This window comes from Guyanagaster necrorhizus (genome assembly GCF_019112545.1).
Source record: "Guyanagaster necrorhizus MCA 3950 unplaced genomic scaffold BT62scaffold_102, whole genome shotgun sequence".
In the NCBI taxonomy this organism is placed as follows: Eukaryota; Fungi; Basidiomycota; class Agaricomycetes; order Agaricales; family Physalacriaceae; genus Guyanagaster; species Guyanagaster necrorhizus.
In genome coordinates this window covers 1-16,208 of record NW_025064981.1, presented here as the reverse complement: position 1 = coordinate 16,208, position 16,208 = coordinate 1, and the positions used below count along the sequence as shown (strand labels likewise).

The following is a 16,208-nucleotide window of genomic DNA, read 5'->3' as shown; positions in this document are numbered from 1 at the left end:
AGAGCACAAGCCACGCATGGAACACATCAGGAAACGGAAGATAATGAAGAGCAGTGTCACGTACCTTCTCCCCATGTACGACCCCCTTATACGCGTGCTACAGAAACCGGTTGCTCTACTATTCCTTGACTTTGACCTGGACGGTATGTCGCGCTGTCGCATCGAGGGTGCTGATAGACGTGATGAGAGGCCATGGTTATGACGTGCCGGCACCCACTCCTCCAGGAAACGTCGCCTGAATCGCGCCGACGAGATATTTGCCAAGTATCTCCGTTAGATAGCAGAAAAATCACCTGCAGTAGAATTTTGCATAGATTTTCCTATTCAAAGGTAGTAGGTAAAAATGGTCTAGCTTCCCCATCTCATCAGCCTCAGATTGTTTCTTCGCGTCCCTGCCTTCCAAGGCGAACCTCCTGCCGCAAAGAACAGTTGATGAAAATGATGGGACGGTAGTCCGAGGCCGTGGGAAACTTTAGGGAATGTCCTTTTGTACGGGCCGACCCCGGACAGTACTCTTCACAGCTACTTTGACAACCTGTCGACGACAATACGAACCTACCTTTTTTTCTCATTGAAGTTGGATATAGAACGCCATATTTATTGTACGTGTGTTATTTTGTTCTGCACCTCATTACGGCCGTAGTAAGTACATACTCCTTTGATCGTTGAACGCTCGTTTAGGCAGACTGTTCCCCCAAACTTTGCAATACGAACGTCAATGCCGCTTCTATGTATTTCTCGTGGTAGCAAAGTACCACGACTTGCACACGAAAGGTGCCATTCAATGTGACCTATAAGCCAGATGCTGAACTGAAGTTGATAATTACCCAGGTTGCTAGAGATGCCCACCGTACCCGTGCTGCCTCAGGAATACTTTTTATGGTCTTTATATGGGTACCCCAAATTCAAATGAATTCTGGATTATTTTGGTACAAGGTAAGTCACCCCGCGGTATACAGTACTGGTGTGGTATGGCATGGTATAAGGGCAAAACCTGTACCGTGCCGTCGGGGCCCATTTCTCCTACAGCTTACGGCCGTAAACATATATGGAACGGTGGAAAATCCCTACTGGCTGCCTTATCGTGACAAACCCACATGCGGGAGATTAAAGATTACAGAAATATTTTGTATGCAAGGTGAAGAAAGAGACGAGCCTTCAAAATACTGTCGGAGCCAAGCAGAGGGAATGGATACAGCTATTCTTCTGTGCACGCCCATATCTGACTATGTTTACTACAGCGACCGTTGAATACAGATAACCTTCTGGATGACTATGGAACATGAGACGATGGATGGCTTATGTTCAGGACGCCAGTCGCTTTTTTCCATCTTGCACACAGTCATGACACAGACAGCTGACCTTTTATCTCTTCCGCTTCTTAGGGAATGTCGACAGGATCCCGTCAATTGAGTAACATTAATCATCAGCTGCCGCTTGTTGATTCGTTGTGACCCCGTGGACTAATGCCCGGGAGCATTTTTGGTAACTCGCCACTTGGCAACGTCGATAAGTACTAGTCATCAGTTCTTCTCTTACCCGGAGTACTGGTTATATCCATCAGAAATAGCGACAGGCATTGATTTTCCCTTGAACGAAGACCTCATGACGCAAACTAACTTCATAGCCGACCAATCGCATGACTTGTGATAAATCTTATGAGCGAAATACGTAAAGGCTGGGAAAAAGACGTCCTCTCAGAAGAATAAAAGCCCTGCATTGAATCGCAACAGCAGAACGCCCCCAATGCTGAGTTACAGTGCCGTTGTAGTGCCTCTTGTCCTCTCTTATGTTCTTTATCTAGCAGTCTACCGTTTAGTCTTCCATCGTCTCAAGTCATTTCCAGGGCCACGTTTAGCGGCGCTGACAGGCTGGTACCAGACATATTATGAGGTATTCTGCGACGGTCTATTCGTCCAGAAACTCGAGGAACTCCACAAAATATATGGTATATCCCTCCGATCCCCCACCTGCCAGCCGAAACTTACTGGTCCAACCCAGGACCCGTCGTTCGCATCAATCCAAATGAAGTGAGGGTCTTACAAACAATGTCACGTCCCTTTGACTGACTTATATCTCTTAAGCTACACTTCAGCAACCCGCAAGCATACTTTTCCATCTACACGTCGCAAGTCAAATTCATCAAAGACCCAAACTTCTACTTCTGCTTCGCCCAAGACGAATCCTCATTCGGGTTTACTGATCTAGCCGTCGCAAAGAAACGAAGAGACGTGCTCTTGCCTTTCTTCTCTCGTCGATCGATCCTTCAACTTGAAGGCATTGTCCAATCCAAGGCAAGTCACCGTTCGCTTCCACCACTTCCGCTGGCTTAAATTTCCAGAAGGTCGACACGCTCCTTTTCCGCCTCCGCCAGGATTACACCGGCAAGCCTGTGAATCTGTACGCTGCCTTCAAATCCCTCACTATGGACATCATTACCGCCTTCAGCTACTCCCATTCATTCGACGCCCTCCTCTCCCCAGACTTCTCTCACCCAATCCTTCTCAGCCTTGAAAGAGCCATGCCTATGATGACTACCATCCGCCACTTTCCCATCCTCCAACTGCTCTACCGCCTCCCTGAGTCGGTCACGCACCATCTCGACCCCGATACCATCGGTTTCGTCCAACTGCGACACGCGCTTTCTGCGCAGATCGAAGGGATACTCAAAAACCCTTCGTCACTCGATGGTATGCACGAGACTATTTATCATAGCCTGCTATCTCCAGAGAAATTCAAATCGGGCGAGATACCATCCAAGAAATCTCTATCGGATGAGGTACGCAGGATTACCGCGTTCTTCTCGAATCTTTTCCATCACTGACGTTTATATAGGCTCAGAATTTACTCTTCGGTGGAACTGATACAACAGGTAATACGATGACGATCGGCTTCTTCCACATCATGCAAAACCCGGACATACATTCCAAATTGATGACAGAATTACTCGACGTTTGGCCCAGCAAGGAATCGTGCGTCTCCTACCAAGTCTTAGAGAAACTACCGTACTTGGTGAGTTACCTCTTATCCCATCCCGTCCGACGATCCTCACCCAATCAAAACAGACCGCGGTCATCAAAGAATCCTTACGGATCAGTAACGGTGTTCCAGTCGCAAAACCACGCCTCGTGGACTCTCCGACCGTCATCGAGGGCGTCCTCGTTCCCGCTGGAGTGAGGTTTTACCCGCAGTTTGAGCCGAGCTTTGCATCTAACAAATTCGCAGACCAGCGTCGGTATCGGCAGCACGTTTATCCTCATGAACGAGGACATCTTCCCTGATCCGCATTGCTTCAACCCAGAAAGATGGCTCCAAGGTGGGGCTGCCCTCGACAAGTACCTGATATCGTTCTCGAGAGGTCCTCGAGCTTGTCTGGGTATCAAGTAAGTTATCTGCCGTCGTAGCATTTGGGGTCCGTCTGACGGTCTCAAGTCTGGCATGGTGTGAACTCTATATCCTCTTTGCCAACCTACTTCGGAAATTTGATTTAAAGAATCATGAGACGAAGTGCGTAACCCGATTCTTTCTATTCCACACCCTTCCTGATGGTTTTTTCAACTTTCGAAGGCATGTCAACTTCCGGTATCACTTCTTACCCGCGTTTCGTGACAAGCATTTGCATGCCATCGTCGCTGAGCGAGAATAATTTTAGTTGTGCGTTTCTTATTCATGCTGTAATTTGCGGCTCGCTAAAAACAATCGTACAGCCCAGATATTAACGATAGAATATGATGGCTCTTTGATCGTGACTCGTTCCGAACAAGTTATCGGTGCACGGTTGTCATTGCATATCAGGTTCTTTTTCTATAAGCATACTTACAAGAACGAAATACTACACAGGACTGGTTCCTGCTGAAAGCGTTTCAAACGTACAACTCTTAAGTAATGATCAGTGGCTCTCGAACACGATAGGATTTTGGCATCATCAAATTTACTGTTGCAGAAGAAATAGCGTCTCTGGTGTTCTACCTACTGAACCGTCGTCAAACCATACCACTACTTTCAATGTTGTTGCACTGAGGATTCAATTTCCGTTTTAGGCGCGTCATATAAAACCTTCGAAGCCGACGCATAACTAGTCGATTCCCCGTCACTGACTACTTCTCCCATATCTTTTTTGAGTCTCAAAACCTTTGAACTAACCACTCTTCCAGTGTCATTCCGATCCTTGGATGAGCCCTATGATCCTGATGATTATGATCCTGACTTCGGCTGGGACTACGATGGGAGCGTTGGCACGGTCCGGTTCCGCCGAGATCACGTGTTGCATTGCCGTAGATTCCCGCTTGTACGTAGCGACAACTGTGACTATCACTATCCATTGCCGATTCCCTCTCTTGGACCTAGCGATACGGTTCCAACGACATTTCCAATTTAATATTTCTGCACGCTACTTGTCGTGAGCTTTGCCGTCTCCGTAAGGTAGCAACCTTTGGCCGCCCCCTCCATGAGGGCTGTTCTTTCCCAGTCACCTTTCCCCATGTCTTCTAAAAGTCAACTTCCGCCAATGCCTGTGAACTACCACTTTTGGGACCTATAACGTTGTGGTCACCCCTGTCCTCCAGAATTTTACCGAACCTAGAATTCCTTGGTCGCTAGTCTGCGTTGGTGACGTCGATATGGGCAGAGAAGCTAAGGGAAAAGTCGTGTTCAAGATTCTACAGCCCTCGCTGCTTCTGCGGAACCCTTGGATAACTGTATTTCCCCGAGGCATCTTGCCCCTATGGAGGATCTAATCTATGGAAAACTGGAGTCTCTGCAGGGCACTGCAACTCCATACTACTTTGAGCTGCACAAGGTATTTTTACTTGTTCGCTGATTGTCAGTTCATCTAATTTTCTATAAACAGCTGACGATGCCGAATGGAGAAGTAGCGCGTGTGTTGGTTATGAAGCATATCGACGGTGTTACAGTCGCCCAGTGGAAACGCACGTATCTGAAGCACGAGAATTTGAATAGCGACGATGAATATGACGATGAAGAAGCGGAAAAGAATGGTCGAAAGCTGGAAACCAGATCGCCACGGATATGATCGCGCACAAATAATGTCTACACGAAATCCTGGGCCCCAGAAATACTAGAATGGCGCATTAGCTATAGATTAGCATCGTTTCTTGTAGCAGAAGCCCTGAGCGCGAATACGAAATGAAGGTCGGTGGGTAGCTTTACACAACACGGTCCATCGGGACATGGCGGGCATGCCTGTAGCGCGCGTATAAGGGGGTCGTACATGGGGAGAAGGTACGTGACACTGCTCTTCATTATCTTCCGTTTCCTGATGTGTTCCATGCGTGGCTTGTGCTCTTCTAGGTCAATAATGGTTTGGCAATCGATCCGTGGTCATTACAGACACCAGAGTCAGCGTATCCGCAATAGAGCACTCGCAGTAAATACGATCAGATGCAGCAATGGGACGATAGGAACAATATGCTGGCCTATAGAATGGGGCTGAGAAGCGCCAGCCATCGGTCACATTCCGTGCTCGCTGCATGGATTGTAATCCTTGTATTTGACGTCGTGGCGACAAGATGCATTCTCTCGTGGCTGCCCAAAATGGTTGCGCTGATGTATTGTCCGTGTGACGCCATCTATCCTTCGAGTTCGTCGTGGAATTTCGGGCCTGCAGCTCTGACGTGGTCCCTTGATGGCGATTTGAAGGACAGCGTTTGTAGCAAAGGTATGACAGCCGCTTGATGGACTTTTTCGTCATTCTGAGATTCTTTGTCAGGCGCGTTGCTCGAATCGACGATAATACAAGGACTCACTCTACATACGAGGACACAAACACCGATTGGGATGCAGTTCGGATAACCCGATATTGGATCTAAGTTTCGACCCGTTCACGTTCTGTGTGCAATTTTCCGTTCGGTACACAGAAAACTGGAAGGAAGAAAACTGATATCGATTATAGATCATTTTGATGTCATTCCCAGCCCCACAGCCATGACACCATGAAACAAGATCCCGGCGGAGAGCACCTGGACGCTGATGGTGAACATCGTGGCACACTGATCGCGCAGAGGCCTCTGAAAATGATCCCTTCCCTTGGAATCTGAATCGGGACAATTTGCAATAAACACTATTTGGTCACGAGATAGAGATCGGCCCACAGCAGCATGAACTTTATCCTGCTCGTCGACGATGTGCTGATTTGCACCATCGCGTTTCTCTCTGTTCCAGATATTCTGCGACTTCATTAGGTAAGGCTTTCTTTGGCCTTAATTCCTGGATGCTGAATTTTCAGAAGTGTAAACGGTTCGACGCACTGACAAGGCTACTAATCATATGGACCAACGCCCACAAGCTCGACATTCTGTCCAATGACTATCCTTTCCCCCTCGATGTTATCGATCTTGAACAGCGCACGCGACACGCGTACCGACTCGCGTCATGATGGCTCCTTGACTGTTCTCTGTCACCCACAAGCAAGGTGATGTTGGTGGACTCACCTGTATCAGAGATCAAATTCATCTCAGGGCGGCAGCACAAATGGCTGCTGACCGCATCCAAGGGGACACGGTCAGTCCTGATGATCTGGGACATCGTGGAGGCGTACAAGTGCTCGAAATGATCCCCACACCGGAACGACGTTGGATTCAGGGATGTGACAGTTAACGATAACCCAGATTCTGAAGCCAGTGTCATGGTGTCATTGTGAGCACCTGTTAATATGCTAAACGACCACTAATTTCTATAGATCGCAGATAATTGTGCTCCTGCACTTGGACGATGATGGAACATTTCATGAAATCTACTTCATCAACATCAACCTCCGCCTTGTCACCCTCACTGGTGACATCTTAGCGCTAACTGATCCCAGCTCCACTACGCTCATCTACAACTGGAAGACCGGCGAGCGCACACACCTCGACACGCCGCGCACCCGTTGCCTCCAAATCATTTAACCCCGCCCACGGACCTCGTCCTGCATGCCCAGTCCATCGCTCTCTACGTCCTTCCATCACCCACGCTTGTCTCCAAATATTCCTTTGGCTGGGTCGACGGTGCCAGTGCAACCCCCACCTCCATCCCTATCCGCAATAACATAACCCTCTGGGATAACAGCATGAATCCTTCCAGCACTACTCCCTATCATCCTTCCCGCCAATGCTCACCAGTAAAACATCCTCCTTCCATCGATCTACTCGATGTTCGGACATCATCCTCGGCAAGCGGGCCACTCCCATCACCGCAATCGGGAGGAGCAGAACAGTTACGAGACCCTCGTGGCTGCTGTCTTCCCCAGTCCGCTTAACCACACCGAGAATGCCCGTGTTCGCACGATCTGCTAGAATAATTTTGATAATTGGATGGCGTTGGATTATGACGAGGACCTTGGAAGGATCGCGCTTGTAACGTGGTCTGGGAAGATTACCATTGTTGACATGTAGCCGAAATATATCTCCATGAGTACTATCATGTCTGCTACACGATTGTCTTTTTCTACTGTGCATCCCTTGTCAGTCTTTATTCAGAGTACTCTATATGTTGATTCTATTCGCTCTATGACAGCCCATTGTACAATGGCTAGATCGTATTCCTCTACATCTGGATTTAGAAGAACTGATGAGGCACTTGCGGATTAGCTTCGGAACCTATGTTTCTTCGTCATTCATCTTGTAAGGCAGGTATCGGTCAGTTCCTGTTTGCAAAGGTATTATTTTGGGATGGTAACTGTTGGAAATCCTCGGTGTTGCGCAGGGTAGACTCCAGGCTGGTAAGGCCAGAAGGTATGAATTTGTTATTCTACAGCTCCTACAGAGCTTGTATTTGTACTCTCCAGGCTTGTATCTAGAATTTACTACAACTTTCTCTTTCTCTCGAGCTTACTCATCAGCTCTCGGCATGATGCCGGATTGCCCTTTCTAGAACTTTCCAGCAAAATCCAACAGTAACTATATGAGGAGCGTTATGATTTGGGTATGAATATGGAAATCGGAGATGTACACATTCACCGGGACCGATTCAGCGAACCATGATTAAGATTCAGTGTGAGCCAAGTCGATCCCAGTCGATTGTTCATCGTTGAGAGTGGAGGCCGCGAGCAAGCACAGTGCAAAAGAATAAACCAAGAAATAGTCTGGGAAGGAATGCGACCGCATCGTCGAATTCATTTTTCAGGGCCTTTAATTTCAGTGGTTTGCCTTGCGCGACATAGAATATGCAACAATGGACTGTTTTATTCTCGCTATAAGAATACAACTAACCTCTTTCTTTTTGTGGTAGGACTTTGTTGGCATGTCTTAACATTCATCCATACCCTCAGCATCGTCGCTCAGACCGGCCTTAGATGCTGGCACTTCTCAAATGGTACAAATTTATTACCTTTAATCTCATGATTTCGTCCGGCGGATAATCACTCATCCATTGAATCTGGGCGGGTTTTGCCCTGGTTTCCCTACTGTCCTTCTTGTTAGGCTTTCGCTGATGTGTTTCCCAAGACTTGGGGTCAGAGCACTTTATTTCTTTTAATAAAAAAAAAGGTATGATCCCAAGCATCTTCTCCGACGTTGTTCCTCAACGCCAGCTGCCAAAGCAATGGTTTACATACCCATACTATATCGACTTACAGGCCCATGCCTTTTCTACATATAGGACTTCTTTTACCAAAGTCTTCAATCAATCCATCAGACACTAGTAATTCATTTCAGTGCGACGGAAGGCAGGTCTTTCTATCGACGAAGGAAATTTACCGGTCGCGTGACAAAAACATCATCAGGGACTGGAGAACCCCCCGGTGGTGTTGTAACCTTCTGTTGTGTCACCAATGTTCGTGAACGAGATCGGTTTGTACACAACGGCGGTACCTTCGAATCAATCAGGTAACAGGATACAATTTAGAGGTGAAATATCGACGTGCTTACCCTTTCCGTCGACAATCTCAGGACTACCACGCTTACATCCCCTGCTCATACAACTACAGCAACGTGGCTGCTCTCACTACAATTCAGTCCTTCGCTCAAGACACGCACACACCAAATATAGCCCGAGATATTGCAACCCGCTTTAATTATGACCAAAGAACACAGGTTTTGGATCGCCATGCGAAACCAAACCAACTCATCATTGACAGATGCATCTATAGGAAATTGAACCCTCAAACTGGCGTGGCCCCGACAGCCACTAGACGTCATCCGATTATGGTTAGAGCTCCACCCAGCTATTCCTTCACATGGTAATTTTTTGCCTGACATAAATGGATCTCTTAATATTTGAAGGATTTTTTACAAGATGGACCCAATTACAATCACATATAGGTATCGTGCGGGAGCAGGAAGATTGACTATAAAACATTTCATTTTTGGCCTATAAAACGATGTCTCCTGTAGGAAAGACCTCTCCCTCCTGATTTTTTTTTCCTTCTAGAGTGAATGAGGGATTCAAAGACCAAAACTCTCCTGAAATTCTTGTGTTTCTTCCTTGCTGACTTTTGGATCATTATCTTCAGCGGAAAGCGGACCGAATTCCTTTGCTGGGAAGTATTGTTACCGAATGAGTATCACACCTTATTATTTAACGCATGGATCTCCTACCTTTCCACTTCCGTAACGAAAATGACAGGTATATCACAGATCTACAATGAATTTCTGTGGGGAATCGAACCGCCGACCGGACCACCTCGACCATTCGGACGTTATCCTTCCACGTTTCAACCTTCTTTCACATGAAACATCTAGTTCATCTGAATGACGACGTTTCCTAGGAGCAGAAGCCTCTCCCCTGCCCTACGTTGCGTCTTGGAATTTCAGACCATCGAAAACCTTATTTTCGACATCTGCCCCAAAATGGAAACATCGTTTCCCCAGTCAGCCTCACAATACATTCCACCACACATACAGCCGCACTGACCCGTCCGGCTTCCAGCAGCACCTCTTCGTCGCCGAACTGTCCCACCGTTCACCACTCTCCCGAAAAGTCCACTATAACCATCGATGCTGAAAAACAAGTCAACCCATGGGATAGCTACGAAGAGGATGAAATGCCCGAAGAGACTCAGCCGCACCTCGTACGCAACCTACGGTTACAGGCCTTCTCTATTTACCGCCGCCTATTCTCAGTCGCGTTCTTAACGGACATGGGTATCTTCATTTCGTACGCAATCCGCAGCTATCAGACTGCACTGGTCGCGGTGGCGAATATCTTTTTCGCTATTCTCATGAGGCATGAACGCGTTATAAACTCAATTGCATGCTCTGTTCCTCAGTCGTGAGTTCTCTTTGCCTGGTGATCTTTGTAGTTCACTGATGCGTTTTCTTACCGAGGTGGCCGTTCTTCATTCGTCCGACTGCTGCGAGAGTGTGTCATAATGGAGGCAACCATTCGGGAGCTGCTGCTGTTTGAGGGACATTTTTGCTGATATTTTTGGCCACCCAAGCGACTAGGGAACTTGTTCACAGCAAGCGGGTACATTTCCCCTCAAAGTGTATGTCTGCGTGATTCTAAACCATCGATACACTTCCAGACTTCAGTGGCTTGTCAACTTTTTGACTCCGGGAAAGGCCTGTGGAGAACAATGTCCAACATTGTCTTCTTCTCCAGATGCTCCTGTGTGAGCACTGTGCTATATGTATACATGATATCCAACTCGGTTATTTGTTCCGGTAACTGCAGCCACGCGAGTTCAGCGTCGTTTTACCACCAGTTGTTGTTCACCGATGTCTGCGAGACGTTGGGGAATAAATTTTGAAGTACTGGCATAAGATCGTGGATATCTGACCATGCTGGGTGCGCTTTGGGATGGAGGTGGATATCGACTTCGAGGACGAAGGAGATGGACCGGCAGAACTTCGACGGCGAAAATGAAGCGTCGACGGACCGGAAGGCTATGGTGTCTCGTTGTAGGGTACGGCCGATGATGTGGTTAAGGTGGAAATGAGTGAAGATGTGTATGTCAGTGCAGTACACATGAGTAAATTCCCAAGCAAACGATTTGCTGACGAGAAGGGATGATGTTGCCATCCGGAGACGTTCGACGGGTGTAAGAGGAAAGGCCCATGCTTCCTCGATCGTCTGGGCAGGTATTTTTGCAGGCAGTACATTTGCCACTGTTCAACAGCAGTTGTAGAGATGATTTATGTGATTACAGGCATCGTTGTCCCTGCATTTTATATCTGATGATGCTCCACATTTTCATGATCCACCCTGGCCTTGGTGGTGAGAGTTCTGTCTCATCGATCATCCTGGGTAGAGTGTCCCCACTGGATGAAATTCTGCAAGCTTAGAATATCACACATCTTCTGTGACATCCTTAGAAATGGTTAGTTCAATAACAGTAGGATATATATTAATCTCCTTTTCACCAAGAAGTCACAGCTCCAAAATTTGCTGACTGACTGGAAATGCACTGTATGAAACTTGATGTCTAGGAAAATGGTTTCAGATGGCTCCCGGAACATTAGAAAGGGGGATGGAGGTAAAGGCCGAAGTTAGACTGTAATTGGTGGCTGTGTCTTACGAGGGATTTCATTGAATCTGCCTTCATTTAGTGTCTTTACACCCATTTAAATTATTTATGAGCTCTCAGCTTCCTTGGTGTCACCAAATGATTCACTAGGACTAATTTCCCTTTGCAGAGCATCCATTTAATTATAAGTGGCTAGGTCAAAATAGAATTTATTTATCTGCAAATTATCACTCTATGTACTTAAAATAAATAATATTTTGGAGGAAACGGCGGAAGATTCGGGGATCGCGAGATGGTTTCCATTTTGAGGAGTTTACACCACACAGTTTTAGCTTACATCATCATCACGGAGGGCGAATTTGAGACAAGTCTCAGACGGCAATGGATATATAATGGAGCTCTTTGGCCTCTCTTCAGTCCCTCACTGAACATCTCTCTACACTACACAGTGAAGTCACTCAGCTCATTTTTGATCTTTTGAATCATTTATCAGTCTGTCCCTTAGTTTCTTTATGATTGTCTCATACTAACCATCTTATTTTCCCTCTCTTCATTCAATGCTTTCTGCTGAAGTTGTTGAGGATTACATTCACTTTGCTAGGAGCTACATGGAGGAGGCTCAGAGCTCTGTTGACCAGGACCCTACTATCTCCCCAACCACTGCTACATCAACCTTCTCCTCTCTGGACCTTGGCAGTGATACCATGTGCAGCACTACTTCCTACACTTCTGATGTGCATGCTGTCTCCAAGGAAGAGGCTGAATTCTACTATGCAGGCCTTCATTCTGGGCCCACATTGCTTTACCGCACAGGCAAAAAGTGGTTCCCACCCAGAGGACCTGAAGCCTATCACTGTTTGAAAGAGCTGCGCCCAGTCTACAACCATCTGATTATAACAGTCTGGAACAATGACTTGGGCTGGAAGGTTGTTAAAGTTTTAGATGCTCATACAGTCAGTTAATAGATATTTATCATATTATAGAATTTGCTAATTAGGATTTTTAGATCCACTTTACAACAATAGATGTTGTTCGTTTCAAGATGGCCCAGTTCAATGAACTATCTGAGGATGAAAAAGATGCTGATGAAGAAACAGTACAGGCTAAGAAACCAGTTATTGGTCCTGTCACTATTTGGATTGGTGTCATCTCTGAGTCTACCTCTGCCACAGCTGCCCATGATGCAGCTCAGGACATTCTAGCCCTTCTCAAGGACTATCAGATCACTGATGTTGATGTTGACTTCTGTGAGTCCTTCTATACATGTGAGGCTAGTCCTCAGCTTCTTGAACCTGTCAGTGATCTGGACTCACTTGTCAATGGATGTTACAATTTTTTCAATTTATTTTATCTTTTATCTTATCTTATCAGAGCATCTATCTAATCACAGGCACTTACAGATAGGCATGGGATGATTATACAATCACAATAAGCCACACTATTATTCTGTAAACAGTGATAGTGTCTCAATGGTAGACAATACCTCATTGTTCCACCCCCAACAACCAGAGGTGACAAGGACTATAGCACAGAGATGCACAATTAATAGGACTATATTTATCAAAAGGCAAAATGTATATAAGTAGCTTAGCTCTTGCTGTAGATACCCAGCTTCAAGCTAAAGTTTATTCTATATCATCTTCTCTTGACCCTAACTTGTCTAAATGTCTTGGAATACATTGGCTATATAACACATATAGTGAACTGATGTGACTGTATGAAGACAATACAGCATCAGTTTATCACATGTTTAAGTCATGTGCACTTTGGGTCTAACAATGTCATTAGTCCTCTCACTTCCACTCTTGGCCTGTTAGACCTGCTCAACACATGACTAGAACACATGATAAACTAATGCTGCATTGAGTTTGTATAGTCACATTAGAGTCCACTATTATGTGTTCAACTTGGTGCAAACCAGGCATTCACAGAACAAGCTTGAGAGAGATAAGTGGTATGAATAAACTTTAGCTTGAAGCTGGAGTATTACAGCAAGAGCTATCATACTTATATACTTGTCTGTAATAATAAATACAGTTCCTGTACTATTATGGCTCTCTGCATTGTGACACTATGGTGTCTGATTGTCAGATATGAAACAAATGGATGTTGTCTGTTGTTAAGGCATCTTTGATATTATTGTCATGGTTTACCTATTGTGTCCATCTCCATCATATGGCAATTATCCCACAATCCTAAGTGCTTAATGATAAGCTAGGTGCCAGATAAGATAAATAAACATAAAAAATCATAACAATTGTCTAAGCATCTTGATATCAATAATGACATCAAAGACCATTTTTTTCTGTGACTTCTTTTCTTTCTTCTATGCTCCTTTATCTATTGCTTGTTTGTTAGTGCAGATGAATGCTTTGACTGCTGGTGGATTGCTGTTTAGGTTTATCTTTATTTTTCATCTTGTCTTTTCATACTTGATGTCTAAGGCTTGGACTAGTGGACTTGTCATTTCAGTTTGTCTCATTTCTTTACTCTCTCTCCTCATGCAATTGATGGCCTTCATGTTCAGATTCCATATGACTTGACATAGTTTACTGGACTATCAGACATGCTTGCCAATTTTGAGTGGTATTTAGTAGGCATTGACACATCTTTACTGTAGCTTCTTATTCTTCAGACCCTTACAACTTCACCACATACTATTTATTCTCCTCTCCACTCATCTATACCCATTGTTCATCTATCCTTCTCTGTCTATCCCCAGTTGTGTTGTGTACCCCCCCCCCCCTATATACCCCATTCCCACTCATCTTATATCTCCTCTTACATGTTGAATGAACATTGTTGACTTTGTTGTTTAAATCACACATGATAAAACAAAGTTCAATATGTGGGTAAGGTTGACTTAGGCACTTATTAGTGCTCTAGTGCTGAGTGGGGCTTAGCTTTATTCTTGTTGATGACTTTGCCATTGTGACTTGCTTATTTTCTTTTTTATATACTAGATGAATTTTCCATTTTACATTTTCATGCATGCATTTGCTTGTGTTGATTTGTGTTTTATTGATGATCATTTGTGTTCTTACCAATGCATTCATGACATCAAAAGTACATGTTAGTATATATGATTGCAGAGGAAATATTCACATCAGAAAGTTTTCAATCTCTAAAAACTCTTACAACTGTTATGAACAGACTAAAGTGCTGATTTAACTGTTTGAGACCTAATAATGATAAATTTCCTGCCCAACAGGTCTCCCTAGCCACTCCAATAGCATAGTTCCACAATAATTGTGTTAGAATATTAATGGAACCCCCAATGCAAGGCCAGAAATGTGAATGCATGTTAATGATGCTAAAGTCTTTGCTGAAGTTGACTGAAAAGGTACCATCTATTCTGACAGACCCAGGCTAGAAACAGCTGGTGAGCTTGTTGGATATGTGAAGACAGTTGTCCTCCTCTGGTATAACATGTGCTTTCACAATTGCCTGTTCAGTAGCAGGCAAATAAGAATTGCCATCAGATGGAAAAGTCAGTATGCAAAAAAGCCTTTGCATGTCTCTTAGGAGTATGTGGTTCATATTTCCCATTTCTTTTGAATTTCACACGTTTCAGGCCCCTTGACGGCCATGTGAAGGATCGGATGCATAGCAAAGGTATGACAGCCTCTCGATGCTCTCATTCTGAGATTCTTTGTCAGGCGCGTTGCTCGAATCGACGATAATACAGGGACTCACTCTGCTTACGAGCACACAGAAACACCGATTGGATTGCAATTCGGATATTCCGACATTGGATCCAAGTTTCGGCCCTCTTGCAACGGGTTCACGCTGTGTGTTCGATATTCCGTTCACTTATAATGCTTGACTTCTAACGCGTATAATTCTGTGTAGTTATGTCTACAGGGTCTCTGTGTAACGAATGTCTCTTCTTTTATCTCCCTGAAGCCAACGCGTATGATCATGTTGATGCGACTCGGATTACCGAAGCGATCATGCGGCAACGGGGCCATCAACACATGCTCACCCTGCGTAAGCGCCAGGCAGTCTTCTCTTCTTCCTTCACTGCGTCCACGATGGTTTCTCAAGACTTCGCAGCCAGATGTCATCCGACCTTCAATACTCCAGGCGCCGACGCCGTTCTATCTTCGCTAGACGATACTTTATACCGACTGCCATCATTCGTCTTGCGAAGGTCGACCGCGTTCTTCGCTTCGAGCTCCTTCACTTTCGGACGAGACAGCGAGCCGATCCCCATCCATGAACACGATGTTGTCTTGGAGCGACTGCTACGTATTATCAGCGGGCTCGAGATCCCGCCTTGGCGCAAATTTGATGACCTCGAGGGTGTGCTCAGCCTAGCTGATGCCTGGGGAGCCAGAAGTGCGGTGGACATTATACGCGCATCTATCACTGCCCCCGTGTTCCTGAGAGAACCACTCCGGGTGTATGCGATAGCAACTAGATTTGGGTGGGAGGAGGAAGCGGAGCTCGCGTCGAAACATACTCTATCCTTGTCTCTCCACGAGGAGCAGTACCAGGAGGCGCTGCAGCGGATCCCGACGCGGTCGTTGGTCAAGTTGTTCAAGCTGCACCGGAAGCGGAGGGATGAGTTTCAGATGGGTATGGCATGGGACGCGAGTTGTAAGGGGTGTGGTGAGTCTGTCGACGGGTCGGCGTGGACGGCGCTTGTGTGGAAGATGTTCTGGGAAATGGATGCGAAGTCGTCGGGGGATAGGCTTTGTTCGTTGGAGGTTGAGGAGTGGCCGGAAATGCTGGCATGTTCGGAGGTGAAATGTGCTGGATGTGGAATGGCGGTATATGATAGATTGGAGGTGATGGAGAG

The 16,208-nt window shown here is 45.8% G+C and overlaps 5 protein-coding genes across 5 annotated transcripts; 4 read left to right on the top strand and 1 right to left on the bottom strand.

Annotated features, from left to right (window-relative positions):
* Positions 1-1,638: 1,638 nt before the first annotated feature.
* BT62DRAFT_939271 (cytochrome P450) lies at positions 1,639-4,021 on the top strand. The gene is made up of 10 exons (XM_043187691.1): positions 1,639-1,948; positions 2,002-2,030; positions 2,085-2,294; positions 2,345-2,779; positions 2,836-3,012; positions 3,066-3,173; positions 3,226-3,383; positions 3,433-3,507; positions 3,568-3,654; positions 3,708-4,021. Exons 1-9 carry the CDS (start codon positions 1,747-1,749, stop codon positions 3,644-3,646), a joined length of 1,473 nt encoding a protein of 490 aa, XP_043032625.1. The 5' UTR covers positions 1,639-1,746; the 3' UTR covers positions 3,647-3,654; positions 3,708-4,021.
* A 1,124-nt stretch (positions 4,022-5,145) lies between these two features.
* Positions 5,146-7,255, top strand: BT62DRAFT_1014360 (uncharacterized protein; the record flags this gene model as incomplete). The annotated part of the gene is made up of 10 exons (XM_043178203.1): positions 5,146-5,151; positions 5,209-5,241; positions 5,311-5,363; positions 5,421-5,677; positions 5,729-5,801; positions 6,181-6,375; positions 6,427-6,552; positions 6,601-6,654; positions 6,698-6,792; positions 6,849-7,255. 10 exons carry the CDS (start codon positions 5,146-5,148, stop codon positions 7,253-7,255), a joined length of 1,299 nt encoding a protein of 432 aa, XP_043032624.1.
* A 2,299-nt stretch (positions 7,256-9,554) lies between these two features.
* Positions 9,555-10,341, top strand: BT62DRAFT_1014359 (uncharacterized protein; the record flags this gene model as incomplete). Its single annotated transcript, XM_043178202.1, has 4 exons — positions 9,555-9,646; positions 9,704-9,805; positions 9,868-10,206; positions 10,263-10,341. The coding sequence occupies 4 exons, from the start codon at positions 9,555-9,557 to the stop codon at positions 10,339-10,341; spliced, it is 612 nt and encodes a 203-aa protein (XP_043032623.1).
* A 291-nt stretch (positions 10,342-10,632) lies between these two features.
* On the bottom strand, positions 10,633-11,090 carry BT62DRAFT_1081784 (uncharacterized protein; the record flags this gene model as incomplete). The annotated part of the gene is made up of 2 exons (XM_043179712.1): positions 10,633-11,010; positions 11,085-11,090. The coding sequence occupies 2 exons, from the start codon at positions 11,088-11,090 to the stop codon at positions 10,633-10,635; spliced, it is 384 nt and encodes a 127-aa protein (XP_043032622.1).
* An 871-nt stretch (positions 11,091-11,961) lies between these two features.
* BT62DRAFT_1014357 (uncharacterized protein) lies at positions 11,962-16,201 on the top strand (the record flags this gene model as incomplete). Its single annotated transcript, XM_043178201.1, has 5 exons — positions 11,962-12,357; positions 12,411-12,651; positions 15,064-15,195; positions 15,257-16,144; positions 16,191-16,201. The coding sequence occupies 5 exons, from the start codon at positions 11,962-11,964 to the stop codon at positions 16,199-16,201; spliced, it is 1,668 nt and encodes a 555-aa protein (XP_043032621.1).
* Between the last annotated feature and the right edge of the window lie 7 nt (positions 16,202-16,208).

Bases quoted from the DNA above. Each gene is read 5' to 3' on its own strand.
- BT62DRAFT_939271 (XM_043187691.1), top strand. From the start codon at position 1,747: ATGCTGAGTTACAGTGCCGTTGTAGTGCCTCTTGTCCTCTCTTATGTT. The intron at 2,780-2,835 runs GTACGCAGGATT...ACGTTTATATAG, and splicing joins AGAAATCTCTATCGGATGAG to GCTCAGAATTTACTCTTCGG. The intron at 3,174-3,225 runs GTGAGGTTTTAC...ACAAATTCGCAG, and splicing joins GCGTCCTCGTTCCCGCTGGA to ACCAGCGTCGGTATCGGCAG.